Consider the following 19,136-nt stretch of genomic DNA (forward strand, 5'->3'; position numbering starts at 1 on the left):
GATTATTAACATCAATCTCTGATTACTATCTTGTACAGAAATAATATTAGGTAGAAACTCATTTAGGTTCAGTAAAACTTTAATTGATTTGTTCCCATCTGTGCAAGTAAATCAGATTTCACTGTTGCAAGTAAATCTAATTTCATTGTTTCTGTAACAGAAATAGTATTTAGTTCAGATTGTGGCAATCAATAATTCTGTTTTAGAGCAGTAAAGTCTGCAGCAGTTCAGTTATTTTAATGCAGTTGTGTAGGCTGTTCATGTGAATACTGCATGAGATATTAACATTTTAGCATCAACAGTCAGCATGTACCATCTATACTTACTTTTTGAGGCAAACACCATGGACACAGATCTGCTATCGCATAATGCACATGCAGATCTCGTCTGTGGAGTTTGTTAGGAATAAGCATCAATAGAACAGACAAACAACATAGACTCTACTTTGCTGGTGCATGATGCGATGGCACATAAAGGTCTATGTTGTTTGCAGTTGGACTTATAAGTGGCGCGTATGCGGTAGTACTGGCAAACTTTAAACTTTCTCATAGAAATGGCACCAGTAGTAAGCAGTTGTCTTTTGATGGTGTTTATTTGTTTTTTTTTATTCAGATAAATTGGATTCTTAACTATCCTAAGCGCTTAAAAAATTATTACTTTTATTACACCTGTATAGGATTCACTGTAGATAGCATCTACCTAGTTTTGTTGTTGTTTGATGTGTTGTCAGATCAGAATATACACTTTTCAATCCAAATCATAAAAATATTGAAAACATTTTAGACTTGCATAGACTGGTTAGCACATCTGCATTTGTGCTGCTCACAGTTGTCATGGATTATGTGCAAGAAAATATGCACTCATTTACTAAATATCACAGAAACAATAGGTTATATGTAATATCAGAAGAATGTGGGAAACAATATTATGCAATATCATTTGATATTGCAGAACCACTCCCTTCCTCCAATTTTTCATCATGCTTCATTTAAGCATTTTTTAAATCAGTCACCATTTTATTGACTGTTTACATGGATAAAAGTAAACAAGGAAAATGATATAAAAGTTATGGTAGTGGTCCCTTTAGGGGCATAATCAATCTTTACAAAAGTTCATTTTAGTCAATCAATAATGCTTCAAAGCTAATTTCAGCAGTAAGTGATAGTCTCCTACAGAATACTGAAATATCAAAGAGGAATGAGTAATAGGAACAGATAAATGATTGCCAGTGTAGTTTAAACCATTTGCCTGATTAGAACGTTATACACAGTAAGATATAAGGATGTAAAATTGCTATGTATCCGGAAAATAACAATTATCTTAAAACTTAAATTTATATCAATTGGCACATACCGTTTATACTAGCTTATAAGACAAGTCAAAATACAAACAACAAAAATTCAGATCTGCTGATGCATAATGTGCCTGCAGATCAGGGTGTATGTTACTTGTTTTACTGATTATTCCTAACAAGCTGTACAGACCAAGATCTGCCAGTGCATTATACAGTGGCAGATCTGGGTCTATGCATTTTGTAGTTGGATTTGTCTTATAAGTGAGTGTGTACAGTAAAAAAGAATCCACCATTTCTTAGCAGTTTATTGCAAAATTTTCAGGGGCATCAAGTCATATTTGATTGAGCATGAAATATATGTTTAAAAAATATCATTTATGTTCAGCAGCATGATAGTAATACAATATTTGAATTGCCAGTATAAATTGCAAATATATATATATGCTTGAATTTTAAAATTTATTTGATGCATAAAAATGGTTTCTGTTTGTAATCTATACATTCTTCAGTTGATATAACATGACTTAAAACTTCATTAGCGGAATGTAAAAATATTAGTGCATTTATCCGAAGTACTGATTTAAAATGGTAAAAAATTTGCACATTTTGAAATTATGTTTTGAAAATAGTAAAGAATATGAAACTGCATTTATAGTTACATGTTATTTCATCGAACTTGCCGCAGTGCTGGAAGATACAACTTCAATATTAGAATTTCGTATAGATTTCCATTTTTTAAAACAAATTTCTTTACTTTTAATGCTGAGTTTTTTAGTTTCAAGTCCTCCTAATCCAAGGCTATCCTGCTTCATTTAAGCAGATAAATGGGGATCCAGCAGAAATTCAGCATAATTTATGTGTGGCATTATCTAGAATGTTTTGCATGTGATTTAAAATAAAACAGATTTTAATACAAAGGATCTTTTTTTTTCAACTGGATGACACACACTTTACAGTAAACTGTTTCATCCTATTAAAAACCGAGGACTGAATTCAATGAGGAATTGACCTCATACACTATCATTGCACGCCATATGAGACTTGTGACCAAGAGGTTGTGGGTTCATCTCACACTACTGGATGAGTCAATGTTGGCAACCATGGTGCATCCTTCTGCAAACCACTTTACATGGCAATAATTAACCTGCATGTTCTGCTGTGCTGTAAAACACCAAACTGAAGCAGTCAGTAAACATGTGGTATGTTTATGCTTTTTATACCACCTCATATTGAATACTGGCAACATTCCTCACATGTTTACAGCTTTCCAGGAAAAAGGACCAAAAAATTATGTGTCCGTTCTTTTTTGTGTTCACTACAGTACTCATTTGTGGGGAACTACAATATGCAGCTACAACTGATTAGCTACATTAGTGTAGTGACACCTTGAAAATATTTAGGTTAGTAGTACCCATTGTACAGAGATATATGATCTCAGTCCCACAATTTCTTTCTCCAGGCAGCCAATATAGAAAACAGATCATTATCATTTAATGTGAACAGTTTGATTCAACTTCCAATAGTTTACAGCTTCTGGGCAAAACAAAATGAGAAATATTGAACTTGATCCATTATTTGAAAATGTATCTCATGTTAAGGTTAACAATACCTTGGCAACAGCTGAAACTTGTAAAGGAGCAACTGGTACTTTGCTGTAACATTGTGATATAAAAAGACGATTAAGCATTTCAGAGGTAACAACCGTATGAATTATGAATATTCTTAAAACTGCTCTTTGTGTGTCTCTGTCTCTGTCTGTCTGTCTATATATATATATATATATATATATATATATATATATATATATATATATATATATATATATATATATATATATATATATAATGTGTGTGTGTGTATGCACACATATTAATTTGTATGCTGTTTCTTTTATATACCATGAGGTGTATTAATTTTCATTAAAAGGATGGAGTGGTATATCAAAGACATACATATTATACATATTATTTATTTATACCTCATACAAAAACACATACTTTCATATCAAACAGAGTTAGATTCACTACAGGAAACAGTGTATTGACAGAAGAAGTGGACTCTTCACATCTCTGACCAGTGTGTCCACTACAAAGTGTGGTTATGCAGCTATCGGTGTTATTCACAATCCACTTTGGAAAATGATAATTTGTTGCCATTTTGAACTTCTGTTTTCATTCATATGGATTAAATAAATAAAAGACATGATTGTGATTTAAACCTGAAAGTTTAAATAAAGAAAGTAGAGCACTGCAAACATTGCATATTAATCAGCATCATGAAAAATTAAGACTGCCATTCAGTCATGGTGAGCAGATTGAAATGGGTAGGGAATAGGTTAAGAAAAGTGAGAAACAAACAAGAGATAATTAAAACATTTCAGTTTATCAATTTATTTACAGTTGATCTAAATCAGTTATGTTTGGCTTACCATTGGTACTGAGTACTGTAGTATGTTTTTATGTTTCATCTCTCTCTCTGTTAGTCAGTTTGTATGTCAGTTTTACCGTGATAGGTCTGTGATAGGTCCAGTGACATTGTTGCATGCAACAGGCGAAAGTCAGCTTCTTGTTTTTCTTGCATTTTCGCCAGAAGCATGAAATGATGGTCCAGAGAGAAAAATGGATCCACTGAGGTAAAACTGACATACTGGTTAATCAACCATTAGAAAGAGAGGGATTGTACTGGGCTGACCACTGTATTGTTTTTATTAGAGAGAGAGAATTTCAGTGTAATGGGGTGTACCGTGATTAATTGATTTTGACAACAGAGATCATTAATATTGTTTCTTATTTTTTATATATTCTAATAATGATTATTAAGTGGTTATTCACCACTAATCTAGAGGGCACAGGAGCAATAGTCTAATGTTGTAATAATGATCATATGCATATTCATATGCTGTGGGTAATACCATCACTCATAAAAAAAATAAGCATTGATGAACACTTATTATCTGGATTTACAGTATGTATATGTGAAACTCCATAAAATTTAAACCTCAATATACCAGAATCTCTAGACCTAATTCTTTTCAAATTCTGAATTTCTCCTTTTTTTAATGTAATTTTTTTCACAGTAAATCAAAACCGCTCAACTTGAATATAAAAGCAGATTTTAATCCCAAATTTGAGTTTCATGCATTTAAAAACTGTCATAAAACCTAAACTCACTTCAGACTTACAGTGGGAATATCTGCCAGAAAAAGACCAGGAAAATGTCCAAAGGTCATGCAAGGTCCATAAAAGCACTTCACACATGTGCACAACACAAGCAAGGGCTGACAATAGACTAGTCTGAAGTTTTTGCTCCATAAAAAAAGAGCAAGCTTTTAGGATGAATTATTCATAACTAAATGCTTGTAGGTAAATCATTTCAGAAAGACCATATTTATCTGAATATTATCTTATTGTTATTGATGCTATTCATTTGTATACATGATCATAGAACATTTTTTGTTTGTGTTATTTAATTAAATATTGAGGTTTTATTAACCAGACTTGATGCTTTACTGACGGAAATTGACTTAAGGGTATTCCTAAAGTCAATTTCACTTAATTGATTTTCAATGGAGAAAAATCATTACATACATGTATTAAGTAGCCATGACTGTTATTCGTCTTCACTCACATGTCAAGATGTCAGAAAAACCAATGTTTTGAGATTGAATATCCTTACAGAATCAAGTTAGATCAATGAGTATGAAAATGTGCCACAATCTACACTGAAGAAACTAGTGGAAAAATTCATCGTAAGAACATTTCCTATTTCAGATATTCTCAAGAAAATGGAATTGTACAAGAATGAATTTGCAAACAGCAAGCATATTTTCAACGATGAATACAGATTTAACAAACTGACTTGCTTATGTGTAGCAGTGGTTTTGCCAAGCTAGGATTGAGAACATTACAATTTCAGGCTGTATAATAATCTGTCTCAGTCTCTCTTTCATAACATGAGCACTTGGAAAAAGACATTTTTTCACATCTGTGAAAACCTTTGTAAACCAGAAACCTCAACAACAAAATTGGTGGGGAATCCCAAGGGTGTTTGGAGAAAGCAGAGATAACCATACCCATTTTATGTTGAAATTGTTGTTGCTATGGGGTTTAGCATAATTTATCAGCACAAGGTAGGCAATACTCCGCCAGTATAGGTGGCCCCAAGTGGTCGAATGGTCTACAGTGCTCTTCGTTACGGATCACTGCCATCTCACCACTGTCTGCGTGGGTTCGACTCTCGGATTCAGCCAATGTGGGTATGTGAGAAAGCTTGCCAGTAGCTTCTCGTGGGTTGGTGGTTCTTTCCAGGGGTTTTCCCAGGTTCTTCCTCCACCATTAATACTGGCTGCCATGTATAGCCTATCGTGTACTGAAAAATGGCGTTAAACCCTACAACAACAACAACAACAACAACAACAACCGCCAGTATATTTGGTGGAGGAAGAACCTGGAAAAACTCCAGGAAGAACCACTGACTCACAGGAAGCTACTGACAAGCTTTCTCACGTACCACACTAGCCATGCCCGAGACTCAACCCATGCAGGCAGAGGTTAGATGGCAGTGATTCGTAATGGTGAGCACTTTACACCACTTGACCACTAGTATCTGCATGGATAAAAGCATATACATATAAACACCCTCAATGAGTGTCAGGCACTCATTTAAAGTCCTAGGCAACAGTTACGATTTGGTTTCATAACTAAATTGGTACAAACATGTACACTTGTTGTAGATTATTGATGAAGTTTTTGCATTTAGCTCACTTCTCTGCATACTGTATGAATAGTGATATAACTGGAATCATGAAACTAAATAGGTGATGCATCTTGATGAGTACTGCACCCTCATCACAATTGTAGGTCATTGTGACATTTTTCATGCTTCACTGATTTTAACTTTTGTTGTTTATTTCTCAAGCTCTTTTCAGGCTTGAATTATCAAATGATATGATTATATGTATCTCACTACCACATCCTTACCACAAAGGAAGCCCACTGTGAGCTGCATTTCACATTTTACTGGTTACTGTGACATTTTTTCACACTTCACTGACTTCAGTTACATTTTGAGTTGCGAGCTTATTTCTCACGATCTGTTCATGCTATAATCATCAAGCTAAATGATTTTATGCATCTCTATCAGTACTATATCCTTACAATAAAAGGAATATCACTGTGATCTACTTGTCACATTTGACTGATTGAACTCAATTCTTGTTTTTAGCTTATGACCAAATAGTTTTTGGCACCCTATGTATATTCACTTTTATACTTAGAGTCATCACAAAGGTAGCTCACTGATCTATGTTTCATGCTTCACTTACTTAAGTTAAATGCTGTGCTTTAAGTTTATCTCTCAAGCCCTCTTCACGCCAGAATCATCAGACTTGAGGATTATAGGTATCTTTACCAGTATGACACCCATTTACCACAAAAGAATGTCATTGTGACCTGTATTTCACATTTTACTGACATAGGTTAACTTTTGCATGAGCAGATATGATTTTAGCACCCAGTAGATATAGACTGTTATACCCAGATTATCAAGAAAGTTGGTGCAGCAATGCATCTTAATGAGTACTACATCTTCATCATGGAACTAATAGACTATGACATATAGTTCATGCTTCAATGACTTTGTTAAATTGTGTGTTTTAGGTTTATTTCTGAAGCTCTGTATATACTGGAATCATCAAACTGGATGATTTTATGCATTTCTACTTGTACCATACCCTTACCAACAAAGAGAATGCCTCAGTGAACTTCATTTCGCATTCACTGCAAATTGATTTTAGTTCCCAATACATATACTGTTATACCCTGATTCATAAAACTTGGCAAGAGAATGCATTTTGACGAGTACTACATTCTCATCACAAAGGTATGTTACTGTGACCTGTATTTTGTGCTTAAATGAAATGTTCTTTTAATTTGTTCTAAAACTGTTCATGTTAACATCATCAAAGTAAATGATTGCATGTGTCTCTTAGTATCATACACTTACTGCTAAAAAATTGTTACTACAAAACAAATTGTTACTGTCACCTACATTTCACTAAACCCTCATGTCTTAAATAGGTCACTGTGACCCATATTGTATGATTACCTGCTATGGTTTCAATCTCAGTCATCAAACTAGATGATTGTATGCATCTCTATTAGTACAACACCCTTTAAGAAAAGAAGGAAGGTAATTGTGAACTTCATTAAGCATTTTACTGGCTTGAATTTTTGCATTTTGCTCATGACCACATTGATGTTTTATCTACTATATAATACTGCTATACCTGAAATCACCAGATATGGTGAGAAGTACATCTTCACATCTTCACAAGTACTACAGTCTGATCTTAAAAGTAGACTACAGTGATCAAAGATTCACATTTCATTCTTCTCCCAATTTGGCAGTTTTACTATTTTTGTTTTACTTCATAAACATAGCAGTTTTGCTGATCTATCTTAGTACCACACTCATACCATAAAAGGTCACTGTGACCATTATTTCATATTTTGTGCATCACTGACATGGGTTGAGTTTAGTTTACTGTTCATTTCTTAGGATTTTCTTGATATAGTCATGAAATTGATAATAATCTCTGTTACTGCTACACTCTTATAAGAACAAAGTTCATTCTGACCCATATTTCATGATCACACAAGATTTTGGCACATTATATCCTTGATATCCTGCCTAGAATCATGAAATTTGGTAAATAGCATGTGTGAAATTTGATTTTTTAATGTAGCTTTAACAATTTTCAGTCATATTGCTACAGTGTCTGCAGTGCAGCAGTTTATAGTGATGTCTACCACTGGGACTTTAAGCCTTAGACATGTAGAATCATATCCTGCCCAGTGACATTATCCTGACACCATGCCGAACAGTCCTAACACTAACATCTTAATCCCGAGTGCAAAGGTGCTTAAGTACCATTTTTATAAGTCTTTGGTATGACTCAGCTGGAGTTCGAACCTGTGACCTGCATCCAAGGTGGTTGCTCTAATCACATAAGCCACTGGAGTGGTAAATGGATGCATCTTGATAAGTTCTATGTCCTTTGTGCAACAAGAAGTCTCAGTGACCTGTATTTCATGTGCAGTGACTTTGTTAATAAAGTTTTTTCTTGTGAAGTTGTGTGCTGTTTATTTTCCAGTCACGAATCTTTGTAATTCGATGTATTTCTATTACTACCCTGCCCTTAAAAACAGAGGTCACTGTGACCTTCTATCTATGTTTTATTAATATGAATTAAGTATTTGCATTTTGATTACATTGATTCATCCTTTCTAAATCTATATACATTCTGCCCTATTCAGAAGGCCATTTGTGACGAAGGCAGTTTGGAATTAGGAATAAATATGTTTATTCAGTGATAAACTTTCCATTTTTATGAGGGACCCACCCAGTAGTTTAAGACTTTGGCCTTTGCAGATAACTAACATCTCACCTCTGTCCACTGGGTTCCAGTCTCCAATCAGCCAGTGTGGGTATGTGAGAAAGCTTGCCAGTAGCTTCCCATGGGTCAGTGGATTTTCCTGTGTCCTTTCTTCTTCAGATATACTGGCCACCATGTATCATGTGCTGAAGGATGGTGTTAAACCCACAAAACTAAACCAAACCATATCCAAGACTATACATTGTGCATTTTGCACCCTTAGAAAGTTAACCATATGTTGTAGATGTGAATCAGTATAGGAATTCAGTGAGTGGTCTGCATGCTTCATGCATTTAATGTGAGGCCTCCCTGTGGTTAATCACAGTCATTATTGATGCATGACCTATTATACTTCTGGCTGTCACTCCAGGGTTGCTCAAAGTATGTGTCACTTAGTAATAAAGGCTTCTGGGGTGGACAAGATGATAGCTTTTCAAGAAGAGAGTTGAGGTGTGCTGAGTAACCATTGATTACAGTCATGTTTAGTGTATACTGAAATTTTCATTAAAACATAGTTACAAATATTGAAGTTGTAATGATTTGAATATGTATATAATGTGTAAGTGCAATGAGCTATGTAATAGACATTAGACCTGAATAGCTTGTAAATTGTGTGAAGCCTCACACCTTTTTGATAGTATTGGTTAACAATGTATATATCACACTTTATGGTGTGTGTGTGTGTGTGTGTGTGTGTGTGTGTGTGTGATTTGGATTTAACCTGGCTTTAAAAAAAATTCAGTCATATTGGTACATTGTCTGCATGAATGTGGCAGTTTATAGTGATGTCTGTCTGTGGGGCATCATGCTGCAGACACATAGCATCATGTCCCACCCAGTCATATTATCCTGACACCAGGCCAACCATTCTTAACACTAACCTCTTAATGTTGAGCGCCAAGTGAGGCAGCTGCTTAAGTACCATTTTTATAAGTCTTCGGTATGACTCAGCTGGGGTTCGAACCTGCAGCTTCCTGCATCCAAGGCGGATGCTCTAACCACTTAGGCCACCAGAGTGTTTATTACATTTTATGGTACCAGGATCAACAATATGAAGTAACTGATTGACAGTTGTTGATAGGTCATTTCATGTGGGAGATGTGTTTCTGAGTGACTGAAGCTGACCTCTGCATTTCTGATGACATTTTAAGAAAGGAAAAGGATTATCTCTGATTTTAAGCATAGATGGGTAGTTCTGTGCTATAAATAACTTGAATAAAAGACAAAATTTGCTTATATGTAAGGTATTATGGTGGTGAGGTATGTGGTATTGACTACAGCTGGTTGTGATGAACTGAATATCCTACAGCAATGGGCAAAGCTACAAACATAAAACTAAACAAGGTTTGAGAGATGGCTGAAACGTTGGTAGAAATGGGTTTGCCCATCTTGGTATCTGCATTAACCCATGCAGTATGAGTGGATGCATGTTCTTTGTATTCCCAGATCACAAAAATCAGAATTCCCAATTTGTTTACTGTATGTTATCTCCATTTCCTGTGAGGTATTGCCTCCACAAGAGTAGATGTTATTACAGTAACAAGCTGAAAGAGCATGAAGAGCTAAATTTTAAAATGAGTTAATAATAATAATAATAATAGTAAATGTGTTTAAAGAGTGTTAACATTTAGTTTGCAGTGACTTAATATCCCTCGAGGTCCTCATCAGTTGACAGAAAGCGATTCAGTGTACCGGTATATGTTAGGATTCATTTAGGGGATATGCAGCTTATATAGATAGTATCCAAGGATCTGCTGTTGGTTTCACTTTTGCAGCGTAATTATCATTGCTTTTTAAATGGAACAGGTAAAGAAATGTCCTTAAAATCCTAAAATATATGTATGGGACTTTAATCCCATTCTAGTACATTTTAAAAATTTGACACAAATGTTAATCACTGTATTTTCTACTCTTCATCACAAAAAATACAATAACAATATAATGCCATTGAAATTATAGACATATTATAATTGATTTTATTGTTACAAATTTTGTTGTTTAATCTGTAGAAAAGCAGTTTACGTTGGACATGAATTTCAATTGTAAATATAAAAATAATACTGTTGCACTGTCAGGATAAGCATCACAGAAAATACAGCTGATTATTAGAGATCATATTGGAAGATAAAGAAGATTTTATAATGATAAATGGGATAAAAATATGATATAATTATATTTGATTATGGATATTATGCCATATTTACTAACATACAATGGGCACCAACTGCAAATAATATAGACTTGACCTGCTATTTTGTAATGTGAAAAAACTACAGACTGCATGGGCTTGATCGCTGTTATCTAATGTGAACAAACTGCAAACAATATAGACTTAATCTGCTGTTTTATAGTGTGCTCTCACATCAGGGTTTGCGCTATTCAAATAAAATCATATTTTTAAAAGCATCAAACCTGATTTGTTTGGAAACACATTACTATATACAAGGGCAGATCTTGGTACATGGTGTTAACCTTATATTTGAGAAAATATGCTAATTTTGAGCAACTCTAATAATTGTCTTTTGCTTTAAAAGGCTTGATAAGCGAGGCCCTGGAAGAATATAATGATGTATTGAGTGGTTGATAGAAGCTGTCCAGTGGTATGTTTGTCATACTTTCTGACTCTTCCTGATCAAATGGCTGCTCATAATCCTTGTGACTTCGGAATTTTCTGATTAGTGCAATAATACAGCCCAAAGCTATTAAAATTCCAATTATTGAAAACACAGCAACTATGACTGTTTCATCCACAATTTTTGTGATCCCAGCATTGGCGATGGATGTAGCTTTTGTGGTTACATTAATGCAGTCAATTGTGTATGACTCTGTATCGTACATATATATAATACAAAACTCGTATGTTGTTGAAGGTTGAAGTCTGGTCACAGTATAAGTATGAAATGATTGCCCAATATGAATGGTACCAGTATTTTTTGTACCAACTTGTCTGTACGTAAGTCGGTATTCCGTGATCATTGACAGGTGAGTTGATCCATTCCATGAAACAGAAATATAATCATTTGACACTGGTCCAGGAACCAGTCTGATGTATTTATCAGAGATCTTTACAGCTGTTGAACTAATATCAAATCCTATACTATTGAAAGATTTACAGGAATATGTTCCTTTATCACTACCATTGACACGATGTACAATTAGCGTACAGTTATTATGTACTTCCAGTTTGCCATTGGAAACAGAAGTGTTCAACACAGTCCCATTTGGAAGAAGCCATTGTATTTGTGGTTCAGGAACACCTAGTGCATGACATTCTAGTCTTAGTTCTTCACCCAGGTCCAGTTTGTACTCATCATGGAATAAGGGCAGTGAAGTTGGTGTGCAGACTTTTGAAAACTTTGTATCAAGGACTTGCTCCACTGGAGTTCCAGTCACATTCAGTGGAGATTCACATATGACTTTCTCCGAGTCATTAAAGATGATTTTGGTTTCATTTGCAGGCTTAGATAAAATTTCCTTTATCCAGTAAGCATTACAATCACAACGGAGTGGGTTGTGATACAAATGAATTTCTTCCAAGGATGGAAGCATTGTTTGCAACTCAGCTGGAAGAGCCATTAGTTTGTTATTATGAACATAAAGGATTTTTAGGAGTGGACAATTGTAGAAGGCATGATTGTCAATATATAACAGTTCCTGATTGTCATGGAGTTGAAGAAGAATGAGGTTTGGTAGATTGGAGAAGGATTTATTTTCTACAATTGTCAGTTTTGGCATGTAGCTAAGAGATAACTCAGTAATGTTAGAAAAGGCAAATGCATCCTCTTGCAGTTTGTAGATTTGGTTTCCATCCAGCAGAAGCATTCCTAAATTTGGGACCATCTCAAGTTGCTTACTTGGCACTAAAGTTAATTTGTTGCCTGAAAGGTCCAGCAGAGTGAGTTTTTTGAGACCTTCAAAAGCATAGGGATGGATGTCCCAAATACTGTTTTGAGCCAGTTTCAAGGACATAAGTTCTGGTAAAGATTTGAACACTTGTGAATCAAGCTTTGTTAGAGAATTATTGGAAAGGATGAGTTCCCTCACGTCATACATATCCTCAAACCAATCGGGATCAAGTTCAGAGAGCCTGTTTCCTTCAAAGTTAAATTTCTGAAGATGATTTAGTCCAGCAAATGCATGTTTATATATGGTTTTGATCCTGTTATTTGACAGGTCAAGGATATCTAAATTCAGAAGTCCACTAAAGCTTCCAGTTGGAATTTCTTTTAGTCTGTTATCATTAAGAAATAAGCACTTTACCTCTTTGAAATGAGAAAATAAGAAGAAGTCATCCATCATTTCAATTTCATTGTTTGATAAATCCAGGTACTCCAAATTGGGAACATAAGGTAATTTTCTCAGTTTCTCTATTTTATTTCCGGATAACAAAAAAACCTGAGCAGCATCTGGAATTTTTCTTGGTGGAATTTGCAAGTCTGAGAAAGAGCAGTTCACTGTCTTCATATTTTTTTTAAAATGTGGTACAGGACCTATAGTGCATCTGCATGTTTCAGGGCATTTTGTTTCCCATGACATGCTCTGGTTTTTTCCATCATTTCTTAAATTGTTGACCTCATTCTTTTGTCTGCCGTCTGTGCTTTGCTCACTTTCAGTGCTGTTATCCTGAACTGCCAATGTAATTCGCAAAGCCATGAATAAAATAAGGTAGCAAGTCATACATCCAACCATTATTAAGGAAGATCTGAAACTCATATTAATAGAATCACTCATAAAAATTAAAATCCAACTCTGCTTGACTTCTATTGTCAACTATTGTAGCTAGATGAATTGTCTTGCCATATGTTCCTTTTTCAGCATCTAGTATTCGAGGACATTTGTGCCATTTTCTTTAATGACAAATATAGACAGTCTTGTATCTCTACATCTTGCAAAATGAGCACCTTTTGAGGTAAAGTTAGTAGTCATGTTCTGAAGGCACTAATGTCATGTGATATTAACATGCCATTGCTCACTCATGGATTCCATTTCTCAGATCTCTTCCTTTGCATTGGTTCTTCATGGTATGCTTGTTACTTGCCTCATGTCAACAGAACAATAACATTCTGAAAATAAAATGCAGGACACTTCAGATAGAACCAAACAGAAAACTTCTCTTGGAAAATTGTGTACAGTATTTAAATCTGTGCATTACCAAAAGCAACAATAGTTCTTTGTCACTGAAAATATAAATACTGTACTTGTATATAAAAAAAAGCCACAAACAAAACATATTGAATAAATTATTTCTTATTAATATTCAAATATTTCCCTTGTACAGGGTAACAATGGACCCTGGTGGACCACTTTCATACAAAAAGCAATGCAGAATTGAGAAAAACAATAGATCATTTGCAAAATGTATTGGGGCCCCGAGTGGCCGAGTGGTCTAAAGTGCTCTCCGTTACGGATCACTGCCATCTCACCTAAGTCTGCATGGGTTTGAGTCTAGGATTCGGCCAATGTGGGTATGTGAAAAAGCTTGCCAGTAGCTTCTCGTGGGATGGTGGTTCTTCCTGGGGGCTTTCCAGGGTTCTTCCTCCACCATTAATACTGGCCGCCATACATAGCCTATCATGTGGTGAAAAATGGTGTTAAACCCTATAACAACAACAACAACAGCAAAATGTAAGGTGCCACCAAGAAAATTGGACGCTATGAATATCTCTTAATATTGCTTTCAGAGCAAAATCAATTGGGATGGGAATTCAAAAATGAATTCAGTTTAACCACATCTGTCTTTCTTTATTGCTCATTTCTACTGGCCCATACCAGGGACGTACCTGATGATCTTTCAACTTGGGGTGGTAAAATTACATGTTGAAGGAGTCATTATTCCTCAAAGACCCCAAAAAACCTCAGAGCTGTTGATAGTTTCCTTTTCTGTCATTTGCAAATCAGGTTAATGTAATATGTGTTATATTGGTATACGTTCCAGATGTTGTTTCCAATAGTGTTTTAACTCATTTGACAGCACCATCATTTCTTTTTCATTCAGTAGCCCCATTAGTATCTTATTACTGTATGTAATGAGTTACTTAAATACACTGCTTGTGTTGTTATGATTTAACCTGTGCTGCTGGTACCTGTACTTGAAAACTCTTCAAAATTATGTCTTTTTTCATGTGGAGCTACCACATGCTAGATACGAAGATGGCTTCAGAATCACACGAATTAGACTGAACTGTACAAATAATGATATGCATGTCATAAATTTTATTAAAAAAATACCTTTCTTCGATAGGAATTCTAAAAAAATCATTACCATATATATTCTCATGTAAGTTGAAGCCAACATACAACAATATAGACCATGATCTGCTATCATATAATGCACTGGCAGATCAGGGTTTATGTGTTTATTCTACTGACAAGTTGTAACAAACTGCATAGACCCAAATGTTTCAGTGCACTATACAGTGTGAGATCAGGGTCTGTGCCATTCACAATTTGGCATGACTTATACATACAATCTTTGGTAATCATTGGCAGCTTTTATATATTCATGGTCAGAAAATTTAACAAATGTACAGTTTTCTCTTTTTTAAGAGAAGCAATGGTTGCTTAGCTTGTAGAGCATGAATCCAAAGCTTGTGATTTTGATGTCCATCCAAGCCAGACTGGGTCATCTGCCTCTGTGTATCCTTGGAAAGGCACATAATTCCTATTTCCTTTGTATGATATAGTGAATAAAGTGTTAAAAGTGTCGTTACCCCTCCTCCTTCCCCAGGCATATTTTAAATGTGGTACGATATATGCAATATGCACATTCAACTGCAAATACAGTGTACTGTAACATCGACTAAGATCTACAGATGCATAATGTTGTGGCAGGTTATAATATACTTGGTTCATTCAGTTACTGATTTTAAGCTACTTTGAAATTTTGCAACATGTTGCTGTCAATCTTATCTACCTACTTCATTTACTTGCAATATACATGTAGGCACAGAGTTTTCTCAAGGGCCTGTTGATGGTTCAGAATTATTTTACAGTTTGTGGAAAACAAAGATCAGACAAATATTGCTTGATTCATCCTATACGGTATTCTTCTATTGTTTTCACAAAAAGGGGATTACACAAAAAAACACAATAATTTTCCAGAAATTTCTCAAACTAAAAAACTACAACAGTATGAAATCAGATTTTAATAATGAAATAGTTATTAATATTTGCTTGAATCTCCTGTCTTCATTTTTAAACTTGTATTTATTGCAAATGTAATATTTTATTTAGCTGCCAAGAGGATCACATATATATATATATATATATATATATATATATATATATATATATATATATATATATATATATATATATATATATATATATATATATATATATAAGAAAGGTTCAGGTGCAAACTGTATAGACCCACAGCTGTTGGTACATAATGTGCTGGCATAGATGCAGCTTGGTAGGAGTAATTAGTTGAACAGATAACATAGACCCTGATCTGTGGGGCATTATGTACTGGCAGATGTGGGTCTATGTTTCTTGCAGTAGGTAATGACTTAAAAGTGAGTATATATAGTGAGAGTATTTTTTAAATTGTGTGTGGTTTTTTATTTTAAAACGGGACTTCAGCAAAGTTTGTAACACCATAATTCTTTCTACCATAAATTCAAGATAAATGATTATCTTAATCGTTCATAATTAGAAGGCAGAGTTAAAAATTTCATTAAATCAGAATATTGTTAGTTGAGGTTAAGAATACAACCTGTTAGAATACCCAGTTACATGTAATGACTTTGTAGGTACCCTCAGGAGACTGTTGCTTGTGTTGTCAACAATATCAATATTTGCATGGCTCTGGATTGCTGTATTGCCAATATTTTCACATTAAGTACATGTATATGAATTTTAACTACAAGAACAATGTAATATTACTCACCATTGTCCCATCATATGTTGTTAACAAGTGATTTACTGCCATCTTTCTAACAACCTGTGTTCAGCAGAGTGCAGACAATTACCTGTAGACAAAGATCTTAATTACCTGTATTTAACTGAGAGCAGTTTTATTATCCAACTCTCATTTCTTGTGAAAATTTACTCTCCTCAGATGATGCAGGCCTTACTGGAAAATTGATCTTTGCAACCGAATTACACGCTTGTGATTTCATTCCTAATTTAGTAACTGTTTCCTTTCATCTTCATTAATACATTTAAGCACAATTAAGCTCGATAATTTTCTGCAGCTGTTGTACAATAAGGACACTTAATTCTCCTCACAAATTGCAGTTGTTATTTTCACTTGATATAGAGATGGAACAGTGGTTCTCTTGTAAATCAATTCAATGGACAAATGTGTACTCGGTCATTAGATGAGATTTTTTTGTACATCAATATGTGTTTACAAGTCCGCTTACAGAGCTAGTATTAATCAGCTCCCTACCTGAATACACTGTATGCGATATCAAACCTTTTGAGTAATCATTGGACTTGTAGCAACAGTCCTTCAGAAATGCAGGATATTAAGTGACAAACATCTGCCAGAAAGATGTGAAGCTTTGATTTGATTTGAAACTCGATGATTCAAAAGTGTGTGTATCAGTGGAAGGATATTTTTATAGTCCAAAATTTGTTCCTTAGTACTGCTTTAAACTTTCAAAATTTTGATAATTAACCATGACACTTGATTTTTTCTCACATATTTCAACAAAATAGGGCACATACCCATTACATTTATTCTGGTTTTCATGGAAAATGATTTCATATGATACATTTTGATAGGTGTAAACTTAGTCCCTTTTCCTGGAAGTTGGATGTTTTATTTTCATTGTTTCATAAATGCTGGAGTGTTTTCATTTTCCCTGCCAAACAAATGTGGTTCCTCAGGGAATGCCATTAGTGATAAAACTTAAATTTTATGTAGAATATGACCTGTTTTATGGACATAACCCAAAACAGATCAGTTATGTACCACTTATCTTATGTGAGTCATTAAGCAAATACTTGATGCAAGAGAAAACCAGCATAGATCCCCATTTCACTTTCTTTATAGACTTTATGTTACAGTGTATATGATTATGCCTGTAAAGGTTCCATTAATTTATCCAGAAATAAGTTTGAAACTGTCAGCATTTAGCACTATCAGCTCAGTAAACATTCTGATTCTAATGAAAACTTATTTGCAGGAACTTAAGATTAGAAAATGTTTATTCCCCAGTCAAGCTGTGATCTGCAGGAAAAGTCAAAATGATAACATTAATAGCACACTGTATGCCACCCCGAGATGTTAATCACAAAATGTGAATGTGTAGGCATCTGATGATTCTGTACTTTGAATGATGAATTGCAGGGAGTTCATGACTTTAAATACAAGACATTGTGAGAATTAGTTATCTCTATTCTGCAGAAATCTAATTTATTGTTGATGTATTTATTCCAGTATTTTCTGCAGATTAGAGAAGAAAAAAGAATCCAGCTATCATATGCATTCTTTGTAATGTGCATACTATTATCTATAAATAATTTTAAAACATTTAAGTTGCCAGGCATAGAAAAGAATGTTGTGTTACCATTTAGATGGATGAAATGGTTGTTGTATACATTATGTCTTATTTAACTAGTGTTTATTTATTTGCAAGTATTAACAGATTACATGGCATTTTATTTTTATCATGATCACAACAGAACATTTCTTCAATGAAAGTCATATTAAAAACTTCATGCATGTAAAATTTGAGTCTTGTTTTGGATAGGTTTTAATGACATTTTAAAGACGTTATTTGCTATATCATGTCAGGGAAATGAGAGTTAAGTGCCTTTATGAAGAATTTACAAAGGCAGCCAACCTGAGCTGGCCTGGGCAGATATCAAACCAAACCCAGCAATGCTTGGATCTTGATCCAGTGCTCTACCAACTGAGCTAAAGTGGCTCCCTTGCAGGTAGCGAATGCAATCACTTATGTTACAGTAATGGATATGGTAGATAAGCAAAGCATGTCAGTTTTCTAAAATATATTTAAGAAAATTCTTTCACAGCAAAACAGAAAATCATTGGTTGGTTATTAACAAGGATTATATTACTGACATATATTTGGATCTATTGAGGGAATAGTAGTCATAATAAAATGCAATTTCTAGTTGGTTATTAGTCGGGTGCAACTGCAAACAACATAGACCCTGATTTGCCATTATGTAATGCATCAGCAGATCAAGGTCTGTGTATTTTATTTTAATGATAGCTTCTAATAAACTTCATTGACCCAGATATGTCATTATTTGTTGGCAGATCTGGGTCTGTGCAGTTTGCATTTGGACTTATAAGCAGGTACATATAGTAATTAGGTTGTAGATACTTTACATTCTTTTACAGATTCAAGAATGGTAGGAACAAACTTGAACAGAGGGTTGGGAGGAGTGAATAAATACTCATTAAGTTTGAAAAGAAAGGAGAAAGAT

General features: G+C 34.4%; 2 protein-coding genes across 7 annotated transcripts in view; one reads left to right on the forward strand and one right to left on the reverse strand.

Annotated features, from left to right (window-relative positions):
- LOC149788933 (mitochondrial inner membrane protease subunit 2-like) overlaps positions 1-19,136 on the forward strand; it is a 120,613-nt gene that overhangs the window by 49,927 nt on the left and 51,550 nt on the right. The gene's annotated exons all lie outside the window — the stretch shown is intronic.
- Positions 1-19,136, reverse strand: part of LOC149788934 (uncharacterized) — a 69,460-nt gene that overhangs the window by 46,584 nt on the left and 3,740 nt on the right. For 2 of the 4 annotated variants that reach the window (XM_089975074.1, XM_089975073.1), the window contains exon 2: positions 10,677-13,792. The exons of 1 other annotated variant lie outside the window; for it this stretch is intronic. In XM_089975074.1, the coding sequence (XP_089831200.1) occupies positions 11,238-13,460 (2,223 nt within the window). In that variant the 5' untranslated portion in view covers positions 13,461-13,792 and the 3' untranslated portion in view covers positions 10,677-11,237. Of the gene's footprint in view, positions 1-10,676; positions 13,793-16,620; positions 16,640-19,136 lie in introns of those variants that run through there. One more of the 4 variants, XM_089975075.1, reaches the window with a different exon arrangement.

The sequence above is a fragment of the Sinohyriopsis cumingii genome, chromosome 11, assembly GCF_028554795.1.
Source record: "Sinohyriopsis cumingii isolate HCF-2022 chromosome 11, ASM2855479v2, whole genome shotgun sequence".
NCBI classification, from domain to species: Eukaryota; Metazoa; Mollusca; class Bivalvia; order Unionida; family Unionidae; genus Sinohyriopsis; species Sinohyriopsis cumingii.